Genomic DNA, 25,413 nt, shown 5'->3' with positions numbered 1-25,413 from the left:
CCCCCCCCCTCCCTTTCTTTCTCCATGACTGGCTCGCTTTACAATCCCCTTGCAAAATCTAATAACTTGCTTTACGTATTTTTATTTATAGATTGCGCACACGATTAAACGTTGGATCTTTTTTGTCTCGTTTTGTAAAGATAAATTTTCTTGATAAAATACATGCGCGCCAATCTCTCAAGATTTCGCTCTCGGAAAGCCGATTTTCCACGCTTTCTTCTTCTCTGTGCAGATAATTCTACCGGATTCATTGTTCGCTCAGCCGTGCCCGACTCTCCGTCCCTGCGTTCTTTATTTCCTTTGTAATCCTCCTTTTAATTGCTCGTTCTACGAATTATTTATCCACTCGACTGGATACCATCTGTTTCTTAATGCTTTTGTACCTGTCTCTTTCGCTTTAGCATCGATCCTGCCCCTATATTATTCAACGAACATGCAGCATCTCGATACTGCCTTTTACTGTTTACAAATTCAATTACGTTCAACGGTTTGATTGACCTTTCGTCCTCTTTAATTTTACGATATGCTTTTTATGCCGCTTTCATTAGATTATTTAAAATCGTGATGTATATTCATTAACAATGGCTATTTTGGAAAGTCTTTATAAATCTTTGATGACCTCTATATCATAAGTGTTGGGTGCTATGAGGCGTATAGCCATAAGTCTAGCAATCCATTGGTATTTAATTTGAAATTTGTAGTAACTGGCTGTGAGCGGAATAGAAAACACGACGAGCAAAAATAGCTTAAGCAAAAAAAAAATTAATTCGAATTATAAGAGCGGTGACTAAGTGAATATTTCATGCAGCTTTGCGACGAGCTTGGAGTCACGCCAAATCGAAACGACAGATCGAGAAAACAAAGTGGGTGCGCTTTTTCCATCTATAACAAGAGGAAGAGAAAGCACGGAACTGCTAGCTCGTGAAAAGCAGACGTTAACGGAGATCCGTGAAAAATAACGAACTAGGTTACACTAGGCTGTGGCACAGTGATAATTAGAGAAGGAAAGGGCTACGAATAAGGACGGGTGAAAAGGCCGACCAAATTGCGAAAAGAGTAAGCGGGAGAGAGAGAGAGAGGGAGAAAAGTAACAGGATGTCAAGACGGCACTTGACCCTCGGCTCGACTGCACCAGTCGCGCGAGCTTATACCGTGCTCTTTGCCGAGTTTTCGCACGAGCCCCAAGTTTCCATTAATGCAGCCTTCCTCAAGTGCCTGTTTCCTCAATTTCGTCTTTCTTTATTTTTCTTTCCCTCACATAATTCTTATTCCGCTAAAATAGAACTTAAGTAGTCGCCCTTCTTGAAAGTTCGCACTTATACTACGGCCCTAATTTTATATCAGAAACGCTACATATACAGCATATTAATTTCATTGGCGATTTCATAATTTGTTATGTTTATCTACAGATTGTCCTTTGTTGATAAGAAGTATGGCTATGCAAACATGGCTTTTCTTTGTACTAGTAGTCACTATACGTGTTGAGTGCGCTGAACACTTGTCCAGTTGTATAAGGTTTATAAATAATTTCAAATTCTCGTGCTAAATTATTCCGTTATATTATCGCATGCCCTCATCCATATCTCCAACTGACTCAACTAACCAATCACAATCAATAGAGGCTTCGCTTCTTATAATTCTCCTTTTTAGTAAGGATTGTGAAATTTACGAAATTAAAATAGAAGTTGAAAAAATATAAATTGGAAACAGTTTTGTGAGATATTTATAAACAAATCCAATACATTTTTTTTGCTCGCTTAAGAACCCTCCATATAGGTTTATAGCACACGAAAATATATAGTAAGCGAAGAAATTTGTCTGCATGGTTTCGTCTTGAATACGCATGATATCGCAGAAAAAATATAAGTTTTGATAGATTAGGTTTAATAAAAGTACATTGAATCGCTTTCCGTTCGTTCGGTCAAGTTTCTATAAAAATAAGTTTTGGAAATATGCTTTCTATTATAATATAAACCTGTCATTCATTTTCAATTATTTATAACTGTATATACCAAAATACTATCTTTTGCAATAACCAAATTTATTATATGAAATCGTATGTTATTTTAATTTTTAATTGCATAATACTTGTATGTATGTATGATTATAATTTCAATTTATTAATCCCTTACGAATTATATAAATTTATAAGAATGTAATATAAAGAACGGAGTCAATAGATATAGAGAAATCCGATCCACCTTATACCGGTCGTTGTGGACATTCAAATTATAAAACTAATCGAACCATTAGAATTTTTAGTATTAATTTTATATAAACTTTCCTACTTATTACAAGCCTAATAAGAAATGATCACTTCACGAAGTAAATAATAATGCATTAAAAACCCAACCCGAACCACTAATAAAACAAAATCGATTCCATGCAATTGTATCAAACTAATTCGTCACAACGTATTATTTCTGTAATATCATTCTTACTCCAAGCAAATTGGGATGATAAATTTCTCCATTTACTATATGTATTTTTGCGTATGTCATACATATGTGAAGTTGAAAAGAAAACTACAGCAAAAATGTCATTCATGCTTTAAATTGGTCGGACTGAATCGTTGTCGATTTTAATCTTGAAGATTTCAATCTGACATTATTGATCTTATCAAATGATTTATTTAAATTATGTATACATGTAATATTACAAAATTAGATAATTTAAAAAAAATTAATTTAGATAATACAGCAAAAACTATTGAATTTACTCATAACAATTTTTTTAACGTATATTTTTGCATATTCCATCATTTCCTACGATTATTCAGTAGTTCTGCTTTTGGAATGGGTGCTCGTCGCAGTTGAAAGCTCCGATTCTGCGAGTACATCGAATGGACTGGCTTGCAATTCAGTATCTCGACAGAGATGTATAGCGTCACAAAGGAAAAATCCGTAGGGTAGCAGAAAGAGAAAAAAAGATATTGAACCTGTGGATTAAGTATCAGAGATTAACTCATTCAAATTCAGGCAGCTTGCAGCTAATCTTAACAGCTTGCGACTAATCATTAACAGCTACGCGAGTGAGGTATAAATAAAAATCAACCGCGGGCAGAAAAGTTCGTAGTGTGGAATTTTCAGTGCAAATTTAAAAATAATCAGCCACTTGTTAGTTCCAAGTTTTCCAGGTCAATTATTACGCTCAAGAGAACGACATTATTAATCGCCAATAATTATTCGCTTTCAATTGCAGCAGCGACAACCAGTAAATATTGAATATAAAAAGCACTTGGCATGGAAAAAAGTTTAAGCACTGAAAATAAAATAAACGATTAAAAAAGCTGTTCGATGAATAGTAAAAGTGTATAACAAAGGACAGCTTGCGAGCTCTGGGAGGTAGATAGGTTCGGCGACCGATAACACGGTCTGCTTGTTAATGTCCAGTAGTCCCGTATGAGAGTCGTGAAAATGGGCCTCTGATGTTAGGAGAATAGGCTGGAAAGCAGGCCAAGCAAGCCAAGAGTGAGTGAAAAAAGAGGGGCGCAGCTTTTCCCACAGAGAGTGCGAGAAAGACAGAATGATGAGGAGAACGAGAGAGAAGGAGAGGAAGCAGAGGAAGCAGATGTGGGCAAACCCGGAGAGAGATCGATAGTTTAGCGACCCAGCTTTACCTACGCTCTCGCCCCTCGCACATCCTGCTTGCTTGCTCACTAGAGCTGCTGGTGATGCTACGCCTGGATATCTTCTCCCTCCCAGACAATCTATTTCCTGTATACCTTAACGAGCCATATCTATCTTTTTTTACACATGTGTTAAACTCTTTTTTTATCTTTTTGCTTTCTTCAAAACTTTCCTCTTACTTTTAAATATCAATTTTCATGTGCCACTATGCTAGTATTATTAACGATTTATTTTCAAACCAGTAAGACCTCAACTAATTACATCAGTATATTTTTATACAAAGCTATTAGGTGAAATAAGTTCTTATACAAAACTTAAAATTATTAAAGGATTTATTATTTGAGGTAAATAATTCTTATGTATTTATAAGTTTTTTTGGTTAATTAACAAGCAATTCTATGGTGATTTTGAATGCATTATATGCACGCGAAATGAAAAGTAAAAACTGACTCTAACTTTCCAGTGTACACTTAAATTAAAAAGTATTGCATTTTTTTATCCTAACGTTTTATGTATTCCCTTTCTTACAAACAATATTTCATATGTTTCACATAATTACTTTATTTTTCAACTAATAGTAATACGGAATAATTTAAGAATTGAATATAATAATTTAATTAAGCTTCGTTAAACTTGATGAAACTACAATATAATAATACAATCATGAATGAAATAAATAATGCAATTTCAAAGCTTACATGCCTGAGTATCACCAAATTCATTTCAAATGTAATAAAGCTTGATATAAAAATTTAATTTGCATACAAATAATACATAAATAATTAATTTTTTAATTACATATTATTCACTATATATTTTACAAATATATTGCTCGTGTACATTTAAAAATTTGTTAGCCAATTGGAACTTGTACAATAAATGTATTTTACTTATAAATCGAATTTGTACTTATTCTACGTAGTACGTAAAATTTCTTTTTTGTCGCTATGAGAAGTTTAGAGCTGAAGCCAAAAGCGCGTACTTCGTTGAATTTCATAAATAGTAGATTATATACCTAAACTGGGAAAGTATTGGCGGCTAAGTAACTGAGGCGAAGCCGAACTTGTCAAACACAAGCTATGGATTTACCAATACTATACCGGGTTGGGTACGTAATCTACTATCGATAATAATGCATAAACTTTAGGTAGTCGGGTTCGTTTTGTATAGATTCCTATTCTATACGATTTGATTATAAATAAATTTTTTAATTATGTTTATTTAACACCATGCTTTTTTTATTGAACAGAAAATATACGATAGTATTTATTACAAAATAAAATACTCTTGAACATGTAAACATTTTGTTTTATACATTTTGTGATCATGGAAATTTATAGTACTAAACTTAGTAAAAATCATTTCAAACAGATTGTTAATTTATCATTGTGTATAAGTAATGACTGAAAAACAGGTCGACATTTTGTAAAAATTGTATGCCCCAAAGGGTTATCCTTTTCCGCAATGGCATCACACGTCTTGAGAGTATTGGAAATACATTGTTTAATTATTATTTACACCCCGTGTTCACCTGACTTTTTCTTCATGCGGGCAAGGCTTAACGTGTGCATTTAGTTAATCGACAGTTTTTTCCTTTGAATTAATTGTGAAAATGCTCAAAAAATCAATCAAAATTGCAGTCGAAGACATTGAGACATTATCCAAAGTGAGAAAATCAGGATGCTATTAGTGCACTACACAAGAGCGTCGATGCAGGCATGGCAGCAAAACTGACCATCTACCTGACTAAGGAACCTAAGAAGCCTAAAACTCCAACTGAAGCATTAGTCTCTGATAGCAAAATCATCGAGGAAAAACTAAAAAAAATTTCATCATCATTGAATAATATGGGGAATATACCTCATGAAGGCGGATAGTCGGATATTGTAAGCAATGATTTATTTATAATACCTCTAGTCAAAAACTATGTAGGTTTATGACACGTCACAAAGACTTGTTGATTTCAACTGTGCCTACACTTGCTTGCGATACAAAACAGGATAGTTGTTCTATACTGTGTTCATACGAGTCACGGAACCTTAGTTATTAAGTGAAACTAAGTGGTGTAAACTTGTGTTAAAATTAGTATGTGTCTTTCTGCTTATCTAGTCGGGAGATGATTCTATAGCCTCAGTAGCTGTAGTGATCAAAATAGATCCAACTTTTTTTAAAAGACGAGAGTTTTTTTAATGAAAATGATGTAAAGAAGGAGCTGTTATATTTTCTACCGAAAAAATACATAGTAAGCTCTAAATTAAAACCTCTAAAGCAAAATTCTCAAATCTCAGCAACTACATTAAACTAAACCATGACCAGAGAGTAGGGATTTTCCTATGTGTTTTTCTACAACAACTGTTTTTATAAAAATTACAATTAAATCATTATAAACATTATATTTTAACATTCCTAACTAATAATATTCTTTCATAATAAATATAAGTGTGAAATACAAAAATTAGCGAGCACAATTACATCCGTGATTAATCTGATGATCTCACTAATTAATGATCAATTTAAAAATGGTTTAGACCTCATTAGTATCCCTAAATCCATGGTGGATTTTCGTAATATTCTAGATATGATCATTCATAAGCAGAAACTAGCAAGGTTTTCACTGAGCCAGATCTGTTTAAATGGTTGAAAGCCTAGTCTCATCGAAAACCATAAGGCTTGGCAAAGCAGAATTTTAATAAATTTTACTTATAAAATATCCAATTTGAATGGGAGGAGAGGGAGGGGGGAAGAGTACATCTTTCGGAAGGATATCCTAAACAAAGTATACTATCAAGTTCTAGAAAAAAAAATATCAGACAATGTAAGTCGCTGTGCGAGTAGGCTAAGATTACCCTTATACAAATTTGAAAGAAATTACAAATGATAAGTTTGTCTTGAAATGTATAAAAGAATAAAATATTCTTATAAAAAATAATTAAATATCTTCTAATATCAAAAGGCAAATTACATTTTCTAAAAATGAAAATGAAATTATTTAGAGTTATATAAATAATTTCTCAAATAACAATGCCATAAAAATATTTTCTCTTTCTACGTTATAAAGAAACCAAATAGAAAACATGAAGAAGTTAAACTTTTCTGTAGAGAATCAATATTTCTAGATTGATGATTTAAAGGCAGCTTAATCTAACTAATTTTTCCAAAGTTCTCTTTAGTTATCTCTGTAGTTGCATTGATCTTAAAAATGCTTATTTCCTTATGTTTACCAAAATAGCAGAAAATAAAGTTTTATTTTAATGGTATTTTGTAGTTTTCAGTTCACGTCTTCTATTTAGTTTCGCATAGCACCTTTTACATTCACAAAAATTATGAAATTTAGTTATTAATGAGAAAGGGGTTGAAAATTTGTTATAAACTTAGATGATATTTTGTCTATAAGAAATTATAAAAAGAAAAGTAAAGAGAACATAAGCTTGTCCGTTAAATTACTTGAATGACTAGGCTTTATAATAAAAATTTTAGAAAGTTAGAATTATAACTTAGTTCAAGTTACAAATGTTTAGGAATGATTACATATACAGAAAGATACTCAATTGAATTGCTAGATCAAAAGCGTAAAAATGTTTTCTCAGTGAAAAATATTTATAATTAGACAGTTGTACAATCAAAAAGTATACAATCTTCATTGCAAAATTAATAGTTTGCTAGTCGGCTATTGAATCTGGTTGGTTGTATACAACATAGTCAAAAAAAGAAAAAATTTTATTGATTATTGATTAACGAAGGTATATTCAACAATATTATGAGAATTAATAATATAGTTCAACAAGATTTAAATAGAAAAGATAATATTGTAAATAGCGTAAATTTTATAAAAACGGTCTCATACGTATTTACTATTTATAAGTGACACTTCTCCATCAGAGTTGGGCGGATGCGACAATTTTAATAATCAATTGTATGGCTTTTGTACATGAACAGATATGTGATTTTGTATAAATAAAAATCATTGGTCGAACGATATTTATGACTAATAATGAAAGCCAGTAAGTGAAAATGCAAAAATCGAAAGTAAAATACAAAAATCGTATTATGACGAAGTTAGGAAAAAAATATTAACATGTAACGTCAGATTCCTCTGGTGGCATCATTCGGCATAATCCGCTGAAAAATTCCAAGTGTACGTACTAAGTTCTACTGAATGAATAGAATCGGTGTGACTGTTAACCCGCGGCGTCGGCGGCCTCGAATCGACAGCTACTGTATAAGCCGACGTTTCCCAGCTCTCTCTCCCTTATTTTTTCCCCTATTGCTCTTCGTGCATACAACGAACGTCGAGGCATTGTTTTCACCAACGGTCAACGAATCCTGCCAATACGCCCTCGCTATACTCGGCTCTTTTCATAAACGCACACCTACTACTCAGACTGTGCACAGTGCTGCCGACTTCATTGACGGATCCGCCATTGTCGCCTGATAAGCCTTGGCTTTGTCTGTCGATTCACCTTTAGGATGAGAATTATCAAGATTCTGTGATGCTCTTTTAATATCCAGTCTACAACTTCGACTAAAGCCGACCGGCTATCGACTTTTTTTTTAATTAGTTGTTTTCATGATGTTTACTCTTAACACCTGACAAAGTAAACTAACTGTATTCTCTGATTGAGTTCTCTCTTTCTCAAATAATAGTCGAATACTTCTCGAAACAATTGTCAATTAAATTTTTCTCTAAAAATCTACAACTAAAAATTTGATGCATTTAAACAATATAATAATCAATTCAAATACTTTATAAAACGAAGCAAATTTTGAATCGCAGAAGGCTATAGATAACTACAGATGTTACAAACTCTTATGAAGAATAAAATAAAATGCTTAAAAAAATTAGAGAAGTAATTTATTTGAAAAGTTTAGAAAAGGCAAAACATTGCAAAAAATATCGATAATTGTGTGTGAGTGTAAGCAAAAAGTTTTCATAAAAACATTTTTACACTTGGTAATTTTCTGAGGAAAATATTAAAATCAAAAAAGCTAGTTATTATAATACCAAATATTGAGTCTCTTAAAATGAGAAATGGACCAAAAATTTATTATCTTCTGCAGCGGAAAAATCTAGTAGTATGGAAATGTTTGAAAACTCGAGGGAATCAAGAAAATACAGTGGACTATTAATCAAAAGAAAACTAAAAGTCATCATTATTCGTTGCACAAGTAGGCAGAGTAGTCAACTTGGCTCTATCATCGGGTGCATCGTCCAAGCAAAGTTCTGATAGGTTTGAAATTATCCAAGTTTTCCTCCAGTACTTGGTTCGCGCGCACTTAGCTCACTTGTATTGCGCTCGAATTCCTGAAGCGGTATGAACGAATTTTAAGAGTGTACGGGGTTGTTCACGTACGCGTACAACTCTTGTCAATGTTTTGCTGTAAATTCTTCGCTATCCATGGAACAAAGCAAAAGTATGCACATATCTTAAACATTCTAAGAAACAAAATTTAAAACGATTAAGTTCTTGGTATTTGAATTTAAGTAGTTTACTATATAAATCCGTATCAAAGATTGTCTTGATAATCCATCAACAAGCAGAGTTCTGTTTTCAAAAGTTTTTCGAGATATCTTTGAGAAGATAAAGGAAATAAGTCAAGTGAGCTTTTCAACTATTTTCTGATTTATTTCGAAAAGAGACGTTCCAATAAATCAAAGTTATCGAGCAAATCACGCCTATATACGTGTAGTAGAACAGTGGGGGCCTTAATTTAATTATGTACGTCGATCGAATAAAAGATAAGCGCACGGTTGGAATACGAACTGGTGATTGGATGGACATTTCACGTAATTGCCATGGCTTGTATGCTAGGAAAATATTCTCTCTTAAATTGCCGATTAATCGGACGACATTTCCTGATTCGGTTATCTGAAAACAAGTCGTCGAGCGTGGACTGTTCCGTAGATTCAAGTTTGCTTAATTTTCTTCTGAATATGCTAATAGAGTAAACTTTCTTAGTAGGTTTGCCTCAGAAATTCTTATTTGTTGATAATCCCGAACTTTCTAGATAGCAAACTTCGATATTTATATCTAAAATTTTTTTTAAATTGAAGAGAATTTAGATCAGGTTTTGCGAAACTTCAATATTTCAATGGATATATTGATAAATGCAATCTTTCAGTTTTGTTCAACTAAGTAGCGTTAATCTGTCATAACAAAGCTTTTTCATGCTGTGAGATTTTACCCATGTAGCTCATTTTCTCTGATACATAACACAGCTTTTCGGCAGTAATACAGACTCAGTTTAGCTACTGAGTCCTGTTAAATTATCTACCACAGCCGTAATTTGAGGTTAGCCTGCAAAGTCTGCGGTCAGAATTAGTTCAGTCCATTCTAACTATTTTCCTGAAGATGACCATGTATCATTGTTAAGCTAGGTTAATTTGTTGCGCACTATAGCAGTGAGTTTATATTGAAATATTGAAAAGTAGAATATTCTGTGCTGTATTTAGCAAAGTACGTCGCGACAATGGTTGACGTAAACGTACCACAGATATCTGTACAAAAGCATAGTTGCATGTTTGCCCGCCCGGTGGAGCTAAATGAAAAACGAGCTGTCGCATAGAGGCTCGTTGATAATCTTACAATTTTCTACGTGCCATAGCCTTGCGTTACGATTTTTCTTTAAGACAAGTCTCTGAAAAAAGCATAGCAACGGGAAAAAAGTTACAGAAAAAAGTGAGCAACGGAGCTGCATGTGTTTGTTCTCGTTGTGAAAATCGAGGAATATAAGACAAAAGCGTGAGAGCTAATGCAAATGTGCAATTTAGGTCAGGATGGGGTTGTGCGCCATTTGATTTTCAAAGTCTTATGTATTATCATGAGCCCCGGGCACTCTCCCCTGAATTCCTCTGAAAAGGATAATAAAACTTCACTAGCTCTACCTCGTTTCCATTCTACTTTCTCGCCGACCGCATTGATATATTCGACTTCTACATTGTCTGAATATTTCACTTGCAACTCTATTAGCTGTCTATAATCAACATTTTGAACGGCGCCTCATTTACTTTTATTGAAAATCCAGCTCGGGCATATTTGTTTCACAGTCTCGTTTGATATTTCCTTTCATTTGTATAGTTTATATGTACATTTTTCAAGTTATCATTTAAATAGTTTTTCTATTGTTTCAGGATCAAAGATGAAATTAAATTCACAACTGACGGAATCTTCTTTTGTCATGCCAAAGGTAAGCTCAATTTTTACGGTGGAAACATTATTCTTTCATAATCATTTCGCGCTTGCCATATAGAAATATCTTTCTATTAAAACGAAATTTACTCGGTTTCTCGCATTGATATACAAAAGCTAATCAAACTAGCTTAAACGTTTGATTGTCACCTCAAAAATAGTCGTCGATGAGGTGTAGTCTATATATGGATCTATACGCGAGATGCGAACTTGAAATTGCGTCAGTCCATGAACGGAGAGTAAATATAATCGAACGAGAGCGCTCGAGCTTTCCTAGCAGTTTGATCATCTCTGCTGTCCTTCCATCTTCCGGTTACGAGAAATCCCTAGTGGTTCTGTGGGGAATCGTCTTAGGTGATTGTTCGCACTTTGTGCCTCAGTACCTCGCAGAAGCTTTGCGGGCAGAACTAATCGCAAAGCACAATATCTGGTTATTTTGATAAAGAATGTTCATCTGAAATGAAAACTGACAATTTACTAATTATTAAGTATGAAATGATCACAGTATAAATACGGAATGTGTTATTCTAGAATATGGATATACTTTTAGAATTAAATAAACAATATTCATTATCATCATCGTCCAGATTATTGTAACATCCTTGTAACAATTCTAAAAATTCGGTTTTTACTCAAATTTCTGATAATTTTATTATTATTTTGAAATTTATTATTTTGAAATTTGATCCATACATCCCACATAAAAATAAAGCTCGTCAGCTCTGTTCTTTCTGATTATTTCAAACTCCGAATGTTTTGTCGATCACTGGCAAATGTTCTAGGTATCTTTCTGAAGCAGTAACACTTTTATGATGGAACTCAATTTCTTGAGCAAGGAAACCGTAGCAAATTTACTTATAGATTTCAATCAAAAAATTAATTGTAACTAAAATAAACCATGAAAAATGCATAAATCATAAAATGTTCGTCGAAAATTACTTTTTTTTTTTTAACGTTTTAGGCATTATATAATGCCAAAACGGCATTTCTAATGAAAATTTATAGATAGATTTTTAGGTCTTCCTCTGCTGAACAAAATAAGATTAAAGGTTTAGAACCCTATTTAGAAACGTCGGATGCTGGAAGAAAAGTTGATTAAAAAAAGTAAATTTGAGTAAAAACTTAATAAAATTATTATCTGAATTTATTAGCAATTCAAATATATATTCTTGATGAGATTTGATAACAAGACGTGAAGTAATGTAGTACAATATTGTTTTTAAAAATAACATTTTTGAGCTTATTTTAGTGAGCTATGTTCCACCAACTTTCGTCCAAATTATTTTGCAATTATTCAAACTGGAAAAATTATGCGACGCCTTGATGGCTCTTTCTAAGGTTTCTCTATAACAATTATTTGTACAATGTCCCAGTCTTATAGATCTATCGTCGTAATTTCTATAACGAACTTTTTCCTCCTTGTGTAAATTTTTTTAGTAAGACTGCAATCATAAATCAATACAATTTATTGCAAATAAAGTTGGCTGAATTAACCAAGGCTCTCGAGTTCAAAGGTTCAAGAAATATTTTACACCCCATTAAAACCGTGTCAAGTCCACAATGGCTGTATTATATAACTGTATCGTGAGGCTTTAAAACTACGTTAGAAGACCTCACAAGAGGGTGTTTACAAAGGAACCGAGACGCAGATGATAAGACAGGGAAATCAACTAGCCCCTATCCGGGAAATTCTGTCGATGATAGTATTACACCGCAGCAGTAAGTGGCAAACTTACTTCGCTATCTCGCAGGTCTCTTGAACAGAAGTTGAAGTTTTTAGCACCAAGATTGCTCCTGCTCATTACAAATCGACAGCAGCTGTCCCATTACGCGCATGTATATTAAATTCAAGGCTACGTTCCCGTAATCGGCAATTTTATTTCAGGCGTGCGCGTGGGAGCCATACATCAACTCAAAAACTCCAAGTATGGAAATATAAGCCATAAAAATTACGCAGAGACTTGATGGTTTATAAGTTGCCGCAGTAATGTCGGTTGGCAAAAAATTGGTGATACATATTCCGCTAGGCAGTTAATAGACACGCATGCCCAACTGGAAACACATGTAGTTGACAACGTGGGCGTGTCGTAAGTAAACTGATTGTAATACTTATGAACAGAAGCGTCAAAAAGTTTGACCTCTGTACCTATTACATAATCTCGCGACGATGCACCGCAAGTAAACCACAAACGCCCCCTCAAGCTCTGCCTGCTTGTTGTCCCGATAAGCAGTCGTTTGTGTACGTCACGCGGACTCCTTTGTCCGCACCTCCTCCGCTCTCTCACTCTCTCTCTCTCTCTCTCTCTCTCTCTCTGCATCGCTGTGCTACGTGTTGACTATATTTCTTATTCTATCTATTCTACTTTCTCATTCCCTTTCTTGACCTGCTTTCTTCTCTTTTCGTCTACTCCTTTCTTCACCTTTTTCCTTAGCGCTCTTGTCTCGATTAATTTCTTATATCGATCGCACCCTTGGCTTACAAAATTGCGAATTAAGTACAGTTCTTTTACTGGTAACATTTGTTTTTTTCCATGTAATAAGCTTTATCGTATATTCATTGTGCGCAGATATATTTGAGATTCTTTGGCATTTGAATATTTGAAACGTGAGCCAAAAATTTCAGCAAATCAATAGGCACCTTACAAACTTATCATGCACCATATTTTCTGAAACATTGTATTTAATTTTATTTATGTAAACTATGAGCACTTGATTTGTAAAAAGTGGATTTGATTTGATTTTCATAAAAGGTATGAACGTAACCAATAAAAACACGCCAAATAGAAACAAAGACATAATGACAGACAAAAAAAATAAGGAAGTCGCTGTTCAAATATTTCTTGCTAGCGTTTCTTTTTTAATTCGTCTTTCTTACATATGCATAAGTATGTGCTATAAAGGACCAACAAAGTAAAGGGTATAAGCTAGAAGAGCTACGGATGTTAAAAAAAAAAGTATTGCGTGTATCAGTACAAATTCTCATGTATATTTATGCGTAGTTAGGCGCAATATATATACACAAACCCGCGTGCATGCAAATCTCACCTTGGATTTTAATGCATTCTTTATACGAAAATAGAACTTTTTTTTCTCGTGCACTTGGCATAAATTTTCGTAGTTCAGTCAAGAACTGCGTCGATGGATGTGTCTATGGAAGAAAGCCATTTATTAGGAGCGCTAATCGCAGTATTTCTTCGTTAATTTTGAAATGAAACAGAAGCTACTGCCCAAGTTTTTGTCATATATATATATATATATATATATATTTTTTTTCGTGCGCCAAGTCAATTTATTTTCATCATATGTCGAGAAAACGAAGAAGAAAGAGTAGCGTGGAGAGTGGAGCGATTCAATTTAAGGAAAATCCCCAAGTTTTGAAAATCGATTAACAAGAATTCGTTTTCCCCTGCGACGATCCATTTAATAATCGCAGGATTCTATTTCTCGTGAGACCTAAGAACGAAGCATTTCTCGTGCACATCCACGCGCGTGCTACACGCCCTGCACTGAGAGGGAATGCAAATGATATAAAAGAGAGAGAGAGAGAGAAAATAGACGTTCGGAGTTTGCTGGTGTATTACTGGTGCATCGATTATTGATGGCCTGCACATAGACGCACATACGAATGACTATCAGGCAGATGTGGCAGCATCTGATAGTCATTTATTCATCACTCGCGCGCGCGGTGTTTCACGCACGAGTCACCTTCGTTGTATCGATATCCATGCTAGCTCTTTTCAATTTTCACGTCTTCGAATCGACTTACAAGCTCACAAGCTGAATACGCGCACACGTAAGTTTTTATTTCGAATGGCTGACACGCGCGATCGCTGAATATCAATGGTTCTGTTGTCTACGAATAGCTATATTTTCTTTGGTTAAATCTGTGCTGAGGGATACCGTGAATACGCGTACAGATCATTCGATGAATAATTCAGCCATTGCAAATTCAGCACTTGGACATTCGGTATTCACGGTTATCGATTTAATATTTGCCAGATTAATTGAACGGCTTCGAATATTTCAGCACGCGCTTCTTCCTTCTTTCAATTCTCAGTGACCATATTAATTGATTCGAACCGTCCAAAATAAAAGCTCTGAAGTTTGATTGTTCATAAATCTACAGCATAATTTGTTCTTTCCAATGAAAATCCTATTTTAAGTTAGCAGACGTTTAAATGAATAGGATCTTGATATTCAGACTAATTGATTTCGTCGCAAGATAGATTGCGAGCTGCGCTTGTGGCTTTACGCGTTCGTTCGTTTGTTTAATGGTCTACAGCGATATAAATAACAGCAGCACTCATTGAAGTTACACCGACGCAACTAACAATCGCGTAAGAGTAGTGTTAACGACAAGATTGAACGCAATTTCCAAAGTACTTTTGTCAGCGGAGATCTGCTAAAGAAATTGTACTTTTTTTTCAATCACATTAAGAGCGAGTTGAGCCAATATTATTGTCCATAGGCTGGCAGCTGGTTTTTATGCGCGATCAGCATCCATTCGCATCGATTTCACGTCAAGACATAAATATACTTTAAAGTCCGAGTTTAGTCTGAGATACGAGCCGACTTTGCCTGCCTGCGCCTTGTTTTACGTCCACGCGCGCGCTCATGTACTGTTGGACGTTGTTCAGGCGCTCTCCGTTTCTCAAATCATTACGTCTATATAGCTCTATTTCATTTGCGAGCTTTCTTACATAAGTAATTTGAAATCAACGTAATTAAGATGAATACATTTGTTGTATTTATTGTTTCATTTTATTTTTTGACATGACGATAGTTATTACGATGAAAATATAATATATTTTGCGACAAGTGCAGGAAGTATTTATTTTTAAAATGCAAGTTATAAAATGTCATTTTAATCAGCATAACCGAAGAGAAGCGGCGAAGGTGTGACTCTATGCTTCTTTCCTACCCTGTCAATCTCATGATTTTATCGGGCTACTTTCTGTTTTAGAAATTTTGCACGACATATTACGTATCAATGAAAAACTGTTGCACTTGGCACTTTGTCCCACGTTTGCGGAAACGTCAGTCTGAAAATACGAAAGCTTTAAAGAAAATACATCGAGAAGCATAGAAGTAACCAATGTTGAAGGTTTTGCGTTTGCTACAAGATGTTAGATCAAAAGTGATTTGGCATAAAACAAAAAGGGCGAAATTGGGCGAGTTGTGAGAAGGAAAAGGCGCGGAGAAAGAGAAAGGGGCTCGTCACGTCTAACTTACGTGAGTGTAGGAAGGTCAGCTGTAACGGACTTCTCGATAAAAGCTTATATAGCCTTGGCGTATCCACGCCATCTATACAATAACGGTAGAGCCGCTCGTAAAAGCAAGAGAAGCAAAGCGATTTGCGTGGTAGAAGCACATTTCGGACCAAGCCACGCACTATTTTCCTTCTTTCGATCCATGTCTCTGACGCACAATAACCTCGTCAGACAGAATCTGCCGAGGTAGCCAACTACAAGGGTCGTCAACGACGAAACCACGAGGGAGCGAAAAAATCCTCGACCAAGTGACTTTTTTAGTAAGAATCCCAAGTAGACGAGGAGAAAGATTCAGCAGCAGTTATCTGCCGAGGATTAAAAGGGAAAGTATGGAGATTGAAGTAGCGAATGGAAGAGCTAGAGAAATGCTTGCGTCGAGAGAGAAGATAAAGGATTGGATGCGGAGATAGAGAGAGCACTGCCGATTTGGCAAGCGCTATGCACGCCTTGGATAATTGTGGTCTGTTCTACGATAATTACTTTGACGCTTCGTTTGTTCTTGTTTAATGCTCAACGTTCCTTTTGGTAGGAGCTCCCAATATTTTCATTAAATTTCAAAGCATCTAAGTTGCCAGCTCTGAATTGAATCCGAATCACAGACTATCATCCGGAGTTTATCAAAAAAGTCTTTCTCGATATTTCAAGTTTGAAGTCGCCAAGCGTTCGTGCACGAGTTTTTCGCGACAGATTTCCATTAGTGATCCTTTCAAAACGTTTGCTCGAGGATAAAATCACATTCTCGCATTAATATTAAAGGGCACTGTTTTTATACAACTTGTACAGAGATTGGTTTTGAGCACGTTTCTTTTTTTTTCTCTTGAGAGTTATCAAAACATAGAAGAATTTCCCTTCTATAATCACAGAATTTGTACAATTCGTATAAAAAAACTGAGTTTATGTTGTATTTGAAATTTCTATACTTCTTGGTTTGTTCATTTCGGTACTGCTTAAAATAATAAACACATACTAAGATAAAGAATTTTGTGCAAATATTTATTCATTTATTTATTAACCAGAGTATAGTACAATACATTACACAATAGATACAGTGTAACCCAAAAGATGAATGAATTCCTGTACACTAGTCTGGGATATGTATAACAAAAAAAATAATTTAAAGAAAAAAACTTGAATCTAAAAATAAAACCTCTCTCCGGTATCAATAGTAAGAATATCTGGACAAGTTAGTTTGCACTTTGTTTAATAAACTATTTCCAAGTTCTGATAAGTATCATTCATTCTTGCAGTATTGTATCCAGTTGAAATGCATGTCTATTCATAATGCATATGTTCCTTTTCATTGAATTAAGTTTGTTTGGACATGTGAGTCCAACCGCACAAGTTATTCTGTAATGGGGATACATCCTTTCATGTTGCTGCATTGAAACGGAAAATGCTCCTGAACAAAAAAGTTCACAGAAATTACTTTTTTGGCAGTTTTACGTTATTGCATAAACTGAAAAATCATTGAAATTAAGAGAATGAACCAGTGTTTCGTAGTAAAAATTGAACGTTTTCTTTGTTAACGTATAAAAATTGTCCTAAGAAAGAGATGATCATGAAACTTTTTACATATTAATGGACTCGGAATGAGCTTTCATTTTTTTGCTTATGAGTCTAAAAATATCATTTAGAGGCCCTAGAAAGTTTCTTTAATTATAACATTTTTGTTGAAAAAATTTACTTTACGACACCTTTCTAAACGTTAAAGTGAAAGAAATCATTTTGGGAGAATTCATTGTATTTGTTAGGACCTGTATTAAGGAATAAGTGGAGCCAATATAAAAAAAATTTACTTTCTTATCTCTTTCAGCCGGTTTTCGAATTTTATTAAGAGAAAACAATTCATAATTTCGGGAAAACTTATTAACAAACATAAATAATTGTTTTGAAAATCGGTTCCACTCATTCTTTAGTACAGATAATAATGAAGATAATGAGACTTCCTAAAATAATTTTCGTTGGTTTTAACATTCAGAATGGCGTGATAAAGTTAATTTTTTCAACAAATAAGATTAACGATTAAGGAAACTTTCTAGAGTCTCTAATTGAGATTTTGGTACTCATGAGCAAAAAAATGAAAACTTTTACTGAGCTCTTTACGATAAAAAAGGCTTTGTGATAATGTATTTATCAGAATGATTTTTATATGCCAACAAAGAAAACTTTCAATATTCACTATTCAGTACCGGCTGGTCCCCTTAAGGTGAACTTCTCTAGATTATAAATTGAGCTGGCATCTATTTACAAAAATTTTGTGAACTGATATGGGTGGTAGAAATCAACAAGAGCTTTCATTCGATAGGTTGCACAACTAAAAGAAATAATTCTTGACATAGTTGTCATTGATTTTAAAAGGCAGTGAAAGAAAATATAATGATTTTTAAAAGTGGGCACGAAGTAGTCTGAAGCTGCCGATTATATGGTGATTCCGAACCACTGCATTTTACTGTTTTCCAACTTCCACGCACTAATATAAATGTTTTTATTAACAAAACCTAGCCTCTAGATTTCAACCTATTATTAAAAAAAAACATTTCAATTCGATCGATTCAGTTTTGAGAAAGGCGTACGTGATGCTAGATTTACAAATGTGTTATTCAGTCTTGTTTGAGATCATCATGTTCTCACGCTTATATAATGTGTCAATTGTCATGCATGTTCTACAAATAATACATCACTCAGCGTCATGAATCACATGCTCGGGCTTTAACCGCAGGCTTCAATAAAGATGAAAGAACTCAATGGGACATCGACGATGATTGATTCAGAAAAATTATAAAATATCTACGCACGATTAGACAGATAAGAAAAACTCCGCGTAATTTAGATTTCCTTGATAAAATTATTTGTTTATTCAATCAAAATATCATTATGATCATCAAGAAAAGAAAGCAATAATTTCATATTTCTCATTGCAATAATACACGCACCTGAGAGATTAGTCGATAATATAGATATACATTTCTATGGAACAATACCCTCTCAATTAAGAGCTACGCCCTACTTATGGCAAATGTATGATATGAATGGATTATTTAAATGAATTTTATCAGTCCAAATAACTATGGGTGTATGTAATGTTATAATATTACTGGTTATTGAAAACATAGCCCATACTTATCAATACAATACTAGTATTTTGGGGGGGAGGGGGGGGGGGTATTATTTAAGTTAAGATTTTTGACATTGCTGATTATTTGAGAAATAATTCACATATTTATATTTACAGCCCTGTGGTAGGCGTATCTACTGATCTTTCATGTGCATGTATCGCAGCAAATAACGAGAAATATTATTTATTTTTTAACGGATAGTTATAATGATATTTTGATTGGATGGAAAAATTGCGCATGATTCTTGCTAACCATTCATCACATTGATTTCTATAAAAACGCTACGCAAATTCAATTTCTACTGATTAGGAAGCGTGCAACTTGTCGAATTGATTACAAAAAAATAAATTGCGCGGAGTTACTGACGAGTTTTGCTAATCACGTGAAGTTTTTCTGTGATTTTTCCATTATAGGGTTCATACGTATAAAATATAACCTATAAATACACATCAGAAATGCAAATAGCCCACCCTTATTATATAAAAATAATATCGATTTAGCAACTCGCAATCAAATTCTCTGCGACTTGTACGTTGTTGCAGTAGTAACGTATCTCCAGTAATAATATACATCATAAGAAATAATAACGAATAAAGTCCCACTGGTGAAGTAACTCAGAGATGATAACGTTACATTTTTCATTTTTATTACTCATTGTCTGAATGAAATTAGATTTTATTGGTTTTTTTCTTCTCTTTCAATAAATGCAAGATATAATTCAAAATATCATTATAAATTGCATGTCAAGTTCAGGCGGGTTGATCGTAATATGTTAGGCGCATTGCCTAAAAATATTAAATACAAGATACTTGTGATGCTGACGCTGCCAAACCTTCCTTTATCCCGGAAAATTTATTATCCACTAGTCGAAGCGAACAGGAAGATCACGAAAAACAGCAGGTGAGCATAGCGCAAAAATTGCCGAGCTCTTGGATTGGCGAAGATGAGGACGAAAATTGTTGCGAGAAAAACCGAAGAACGCGGAATCGAGCGATTTTTGAAGGATGGCATCGGCGTGACGCGCAATTGAGCATTCAAGCAGCGTAGAGCACGAGTAGTAGGCTAGCCCGGACGGGAGATCGGCGCAAAAAAGAACGAGTGGTTCGTGGCGAGCAAGATATATAATAGCTGTTGGGATGTATAGGGACGGAGCTGAATCGCGGAGGATACTCGGCTTGGTCGGGCTGGCTGGGTGTATAGGTGGTCGGGCGCGGGCGCGGATGAAAGAGGCAGCGCGCTGGGGTGCGGGTGGTGGGGTAAAGGCTGGAGAGAGGGAGTTCGCCGGAGGCGCTGCTGGTGGGAAGGAGGCTAGCGAGCTGGCGACCAGTTGACGAGTCGTGCCAGTGCGTTGATTTCCCTCGGACGATCCGCCGCTCCGTCTCTCGGTGCGTCTGCCTGGATTCTCGCGTATCGGAGCCAAGCTGGACTAGAGTTTCCACCAAGAAGATCAGTGCAGCGCCGAAGCAGTCGAGTATAGTTGCGTGCGTGCGTGACATGTTAGTCCCGGCTGCGAGTGTTGCAAGCGGTAACAAAGGCAGCAGCCGAAGCGGGCTTATGATCTCTGGTGGCCGTTGTGCGTGAAACCATTCGCGGTCAGTCCGCAGTCCGAAACAGTGCGACAGCAAGATAGATAGTAGCAGCGACACGAGGCACACGGCCGAGCGCAGCAGGTGAAACAGTGCTCTTCCTCCTTCCCTCTGCGTGCCCGCCCGCCTGCTTACCTTCCTGCCTGTCCGCCTGCCTGCCCGCCTGCCTGCCCGCCTGCCTGCCCGCCTGCCTGCCCGCCTGCCTACCCGCCTACCCGCCTGCCTGCCTGCCTGCCTGCCTGCCTGCCTGCCTGCCTGCCTAGCGCCTGCTTGCGATCGATACGCACACCTCGAGGTGAGTTTTCGTACGTTTTTAGCTGGCTGCGCGACAGTCGGCTCTCTTTTCTCTTCGCGCCTGTTCAAGCTCTCTTCTTTGGCTCTAATCTGCGCGCCACCCAACCCGGCTTTGCTCTGCTGTCACGGAAACGCGAGCAAGCTCCTTTGATCTGTTTTGACAGCGGTAAGAAAGCTGTTTCGAGAACTGTAAGCAAAGCTTGGCTCTGTGTACACATAGCCTGCTTCGCGGGCGAAAGCCGCTGCCTAGCTCTCGCTCTAAACGGGACGCAGCCTCGCGTCGTTATGTCTCATGAATGCCCGCCAGTTTCCCTTTACCCGTGCAACGACAGACTATTCTCCTCTTCTCTCTCCTTGTTATTTGTCTTCGTCGCGTCGGCCCTTCAATTTTTTAACGAGCTTCGCGGAGAACCAACCATCTTCGGTGAGATCTCGCCCACTTAGCTATATCCTTCGCCGACTTACGGCGCGGCGACGCGCATACCTCGCATTGCTGAATGCCGCCTCGTTACGAACAACGCCGAGCTTCCCAGCGGACAATCGCTTCGAGAGCAAAAACTCGTCTTATCCTCTCTCGCCATCTTTCAAAGCCGCTTCTTCTTCGGTGTCTGCAGTGAGAATCCATATTGATTTTGCCTACAGATGTTGCGTCTATTATTCCATTGCCGCTCGGCAGAGCTTTGTCGAGGATGGAAGCGCGTATAAATGAAAAAGTTGAGGCAAAAGACACTCGATGCAGGCGCGCGCGAGGCAACTGCCGTAAAGAGCGCGCCTTTTATCCCGCGCAACTTGTCAAAAAAATGAGAGAAAGAACAAAAATAGTTTTCTGTGAATGCAAAAGCTGCGGGACAATGCGCGCTCCGGTGTCCGTGAAGCTGTAAACGCGATGGATCCTACTTTAAACGAGGCACTTTACTCACGAGGAGAAGAGCAGAAGAGACAAATACCCGAGCGAAATGCAAAAAGCTGCTGCCCTAACTTGGAAAAGTGGGCGTTGGGAAAAGCCCGAAACTTGGCCTAGAATCTTATATTATTTAGTTTACTCGAGTAGATTTGTTTTATGCTCGTCTTGTCGCGAAGCCGAGAGGATCTTCACGCGAGTGCTATTTTTATTAACAAACCCCAAAGCTCGCCGCTTAGGAAGGGAAGAGCCCATATTGGAGTCCTCTTTCCGTCTCCCTCCCTCTCCCTCTTTTATGCTCGTCGATCACCTAAACGTTGAATAATTAGGTCCCGTTCCTTTACGAGATTCTATTGAGTTGGTCAGTCTGAGTAATTACTGCATAAAAAAGTACCGATATACGTTTCCAAATCGAATAAATGTTCGATTAATCGATTAATTTACCTCGACAATGGCATGTCTGATTTTTCAATATTTCTAACAGACTCTTTTTTTACAATTTAATTACTCGGTCCGCAGGAAAGTCTACCTGAAAAAAAAAAACGAAAAAAAAACAAAAAATACAAAAATAGAAATGAAAAATTAAGAAAGACGCCCATTATCTTTATCGATCTGTTTGTCACGCAAGCTCTATTTTTTTCCTCTTTCTCTCTCGCGACTGTACGTGTTGCAATTAGCACTTACAAAAATGACGCTCCAAGCAAATGCGTTGTTCTACTTTGCGCTTTTAATGCTTCACCGAGAAAATTATATTGTAATTTTACTCAAGTAATTATAGTGCAATAGTTAAATGAATTAATCAACTGGCATCATTGTTGAGAGACACGTTCATCGTTAAATAGAAAAAATAGAAAGTTTACCAAATACATTTTTACACACTTTATCTTTATCCGTATGAAGTTAAATAATTGACTCGTAACATATTGATTGAATTTGTGTTACGCATCATCACAAACTCCGATCAATAATTTGATTGGAACTAATAAGTTGAAAAAGTCAATTAGGACTATTATAGTTTATTGCACAATTGCATTACAAGCCTGACGCGTTGTAGTACGCCGTGTAATGTAACTCTTCAGTTAAAGTACATTCCCAAAAGAATTTATCGTCAAATAAATAACTGCCTTGTTTTTAATAAATACTTGTACACTATAATCATAGACCGTGATAATGGCAATTTATTAAATATTATTAAAATGATTCAGAACTCACTGGACAGAATATTCCGCTCGATTTAATCGTAGTGGCATCGGAAATAGAAGAAATTCACGAAAATTTTAATGAAAGGGTGCGAGGCATATTCGCTCGTTAACTTAACGGATTCGTGCCTTACTCGTTGTCGACAAAGCCGGCCGCACTAAGTAACATGCTGGCTGAACAAGTATTTTTTTAAATAAAGCTGAGTATACTTAATCAAGAGTGGAGATACGAATGCGCGTAGTGCGCAAGAATACTTGTATAGTTGCACATGTCTCGCAATGCTTCGCTCGCGGCGAGTGTCAGGGTCTGTCAGCCTCGATGCGCTCGCGATCTAACTGAAAAAGGTCCGGTGCTCTGATTTTCGCGTCCATGCGCGTGCGAATGACTGTGCCGCCGCGTACAAAGAGACACCAGTACAGAGGAAAAAAGAAAACCGAGTTTATTATCTTCTACAATTAGACGCCAGTTTGGGGATGCGTGTAGGTTTCTCTATTCTTTGATAGCGATCCGCAACGGACTTCGCTATTTATTCAAATACTCAGCACTTTGATTATTGTTGCTTGCTTGCGTCAGGCCGAAGGGACGCTTACTGAAATAAAAACATTGCATTGTTTGCACGATACGCACCCACGTTCAGCAAACCCTGCTGCGTTTGTATTTGCATTCCCGCTCTCACGGATAAGTGTACGAAATTCGATAAAGCGGCGTAAGCAAACGTTCCAGTGCCGCTCTTTCGTTAACTCGTTATCGCCGATTCCAATTTGGCTCGCTTGTGCTTCTCGCGCGTCGCGGACACTTATTACGTTACTATGATCGAAGCATAATATTCCTGTGGGACCGCAAGGCATAGGCGGGAGGTAGCCAAACGTCAATCCACGTTAGCAGCCAACCGCAAAGTACAGAGCAAACGAGGGCCACATAGATACGACGTGTCGATGCCCGACGAACCATTACGCGTGTGCAAATGTGTGTCTGGCTGCTGCAGCTCGCTACGGCGTGAGGTTTTTTTTCATGGCCATGTGTGCGCACTGTGTACACCAATGTCCGACTCTGGGGGAACAGAAAGAGACAAAATAGAAAAGCGAGGAACACGGCACAATTGATAGAGAATACGTGCACTGCGGCGGATTGTCATCGGGCCGAGTGGCCGATTTTCGTTCATCCTCTCTCTCCCTCTGTCCCTCTTTTATTCCGCGCACGCTAGTCGCGTTAAAATGGGCCTCTCTCGTCCGCCAACGCTTTTATCTCACCATGGAAATTCAATTTTTATGATTTTTTTCAAGCTTGTTAGACGTTAATTCTCATATAGCTCTATTTACTTTTATCTGCTTAACTCAAAAAATAAATAAATAAAAACACTTTACGTGTAATACGATTATTTCAAACTGCCTTTTAATCGCAGGTTGAGCTTCGCTAACTTATACTTTGTGCCGGACAAAAGTTCTTAGAGCACAATGAACCAAATCGAGGCAGTCAACTAGTTATTTTGTGAATAACGTTTTGTTCAATTTTTCGTACAAAAGTTTTTAAGGATCAGAAGACTTTTCAAGTCTGCCATGCGGCCAAGTCCTTAGAACAGAAAAGCTCGTTTTCGCATTTTTCATTTGTAAACCGCCAAGATTCATGTATAACTGTATTCAGAATTTACTTTTTTTAATAGACAATCAATGATAACTGAAGTGCAGCCTGCTTACATAAATTATTGAAATATTCGTTACACAAACGCGCAAAGAAGAAATATTTATCGATACGACGTAAGTAAGTTATAAATCGTAGCGATAAATATTACACCCTAAAATTTTAATAATTGTTGTACTGTGATTAATACATTTTCTTCTAAATCAAATATTCAAGTTCGAGTGTGGGCGATAAATTTACAGATAGCTTATCGTAATCTATATGTGTGGAGCAGCGTCTGAAAATATAATTGAAATCTTCTAACTCGCCGAATCTAGAAGTTAGCCCGTTGAGTAAAAGCTGAACGAACGAAAAGACGCGCGAGTTTTTTTATGAGTACTGACTGAAATATTTTCAAATTTTAATGTGGCACAATGCAATTTCGTGAGAAAAAGGCCACATAAATCGCGTTATTTCCTCGTATGATATGTTGATAGAGCTAAAAATTTCCAAAACTCATTTCAACTTGGGGAGGACGTAAAACTTTGAGCCATAAACAGCACTTCACGATAGCAACTTATTCTGCTCGGATCCCTCAACCTTATTGCTCGTG

At 36.4% G+C, this 25,413-nt stretch overlaps 1 protein-coding gene across 9 annotated transcripts in view; it reads left to right on the top strand.

The window, feature by feature from the left end:
• Nucleotides 1–25,413, top strand: part of LOC131667773 (neurocalcin homolog) — a 173,366-nt gene that overhangs the window by 83,043 nt on the left and 64,910 nt on the right. The window contains exon 3 of one of the 9 annotated variants that reach the window (XM_058941460.1): nt 10,759–10,814. The exons of the other annotated variants lie outside the window; for them this stretch is intronic. Within the exon in view, the coding sequence (XP_058797443.1) occupies nt 10,759–10,814 (56 nt within the window). The remainder of the gene's footprint in view (nt 1–10,758; nt 10,815–25,413) is intronic. 9 annotated transcript variants of the gene reach the window in all.

The sequence above is a fragment of the Phymastichus coffea genome, unplaced genomic scaffold, assembly GCF_024137745.1.
Source record: "Phymastichus coffea isolate CEN01 unplaced genomic scaffold, Cenicafe_Pcof_1.1 PCOF00070, whole genome shotgun sequence".
Classification (NCBI taxonomy): Eukaryota; Metazoa; Arthropoda; class Insecta; order Hymenoptera; family Eulophidae; genus Phymastichus; species Phymastichus coffea.
Note: the sequence above shows the minus strand (reverse complement) of the source record. Positions and strands in the feature narration are given on the sequence as shown.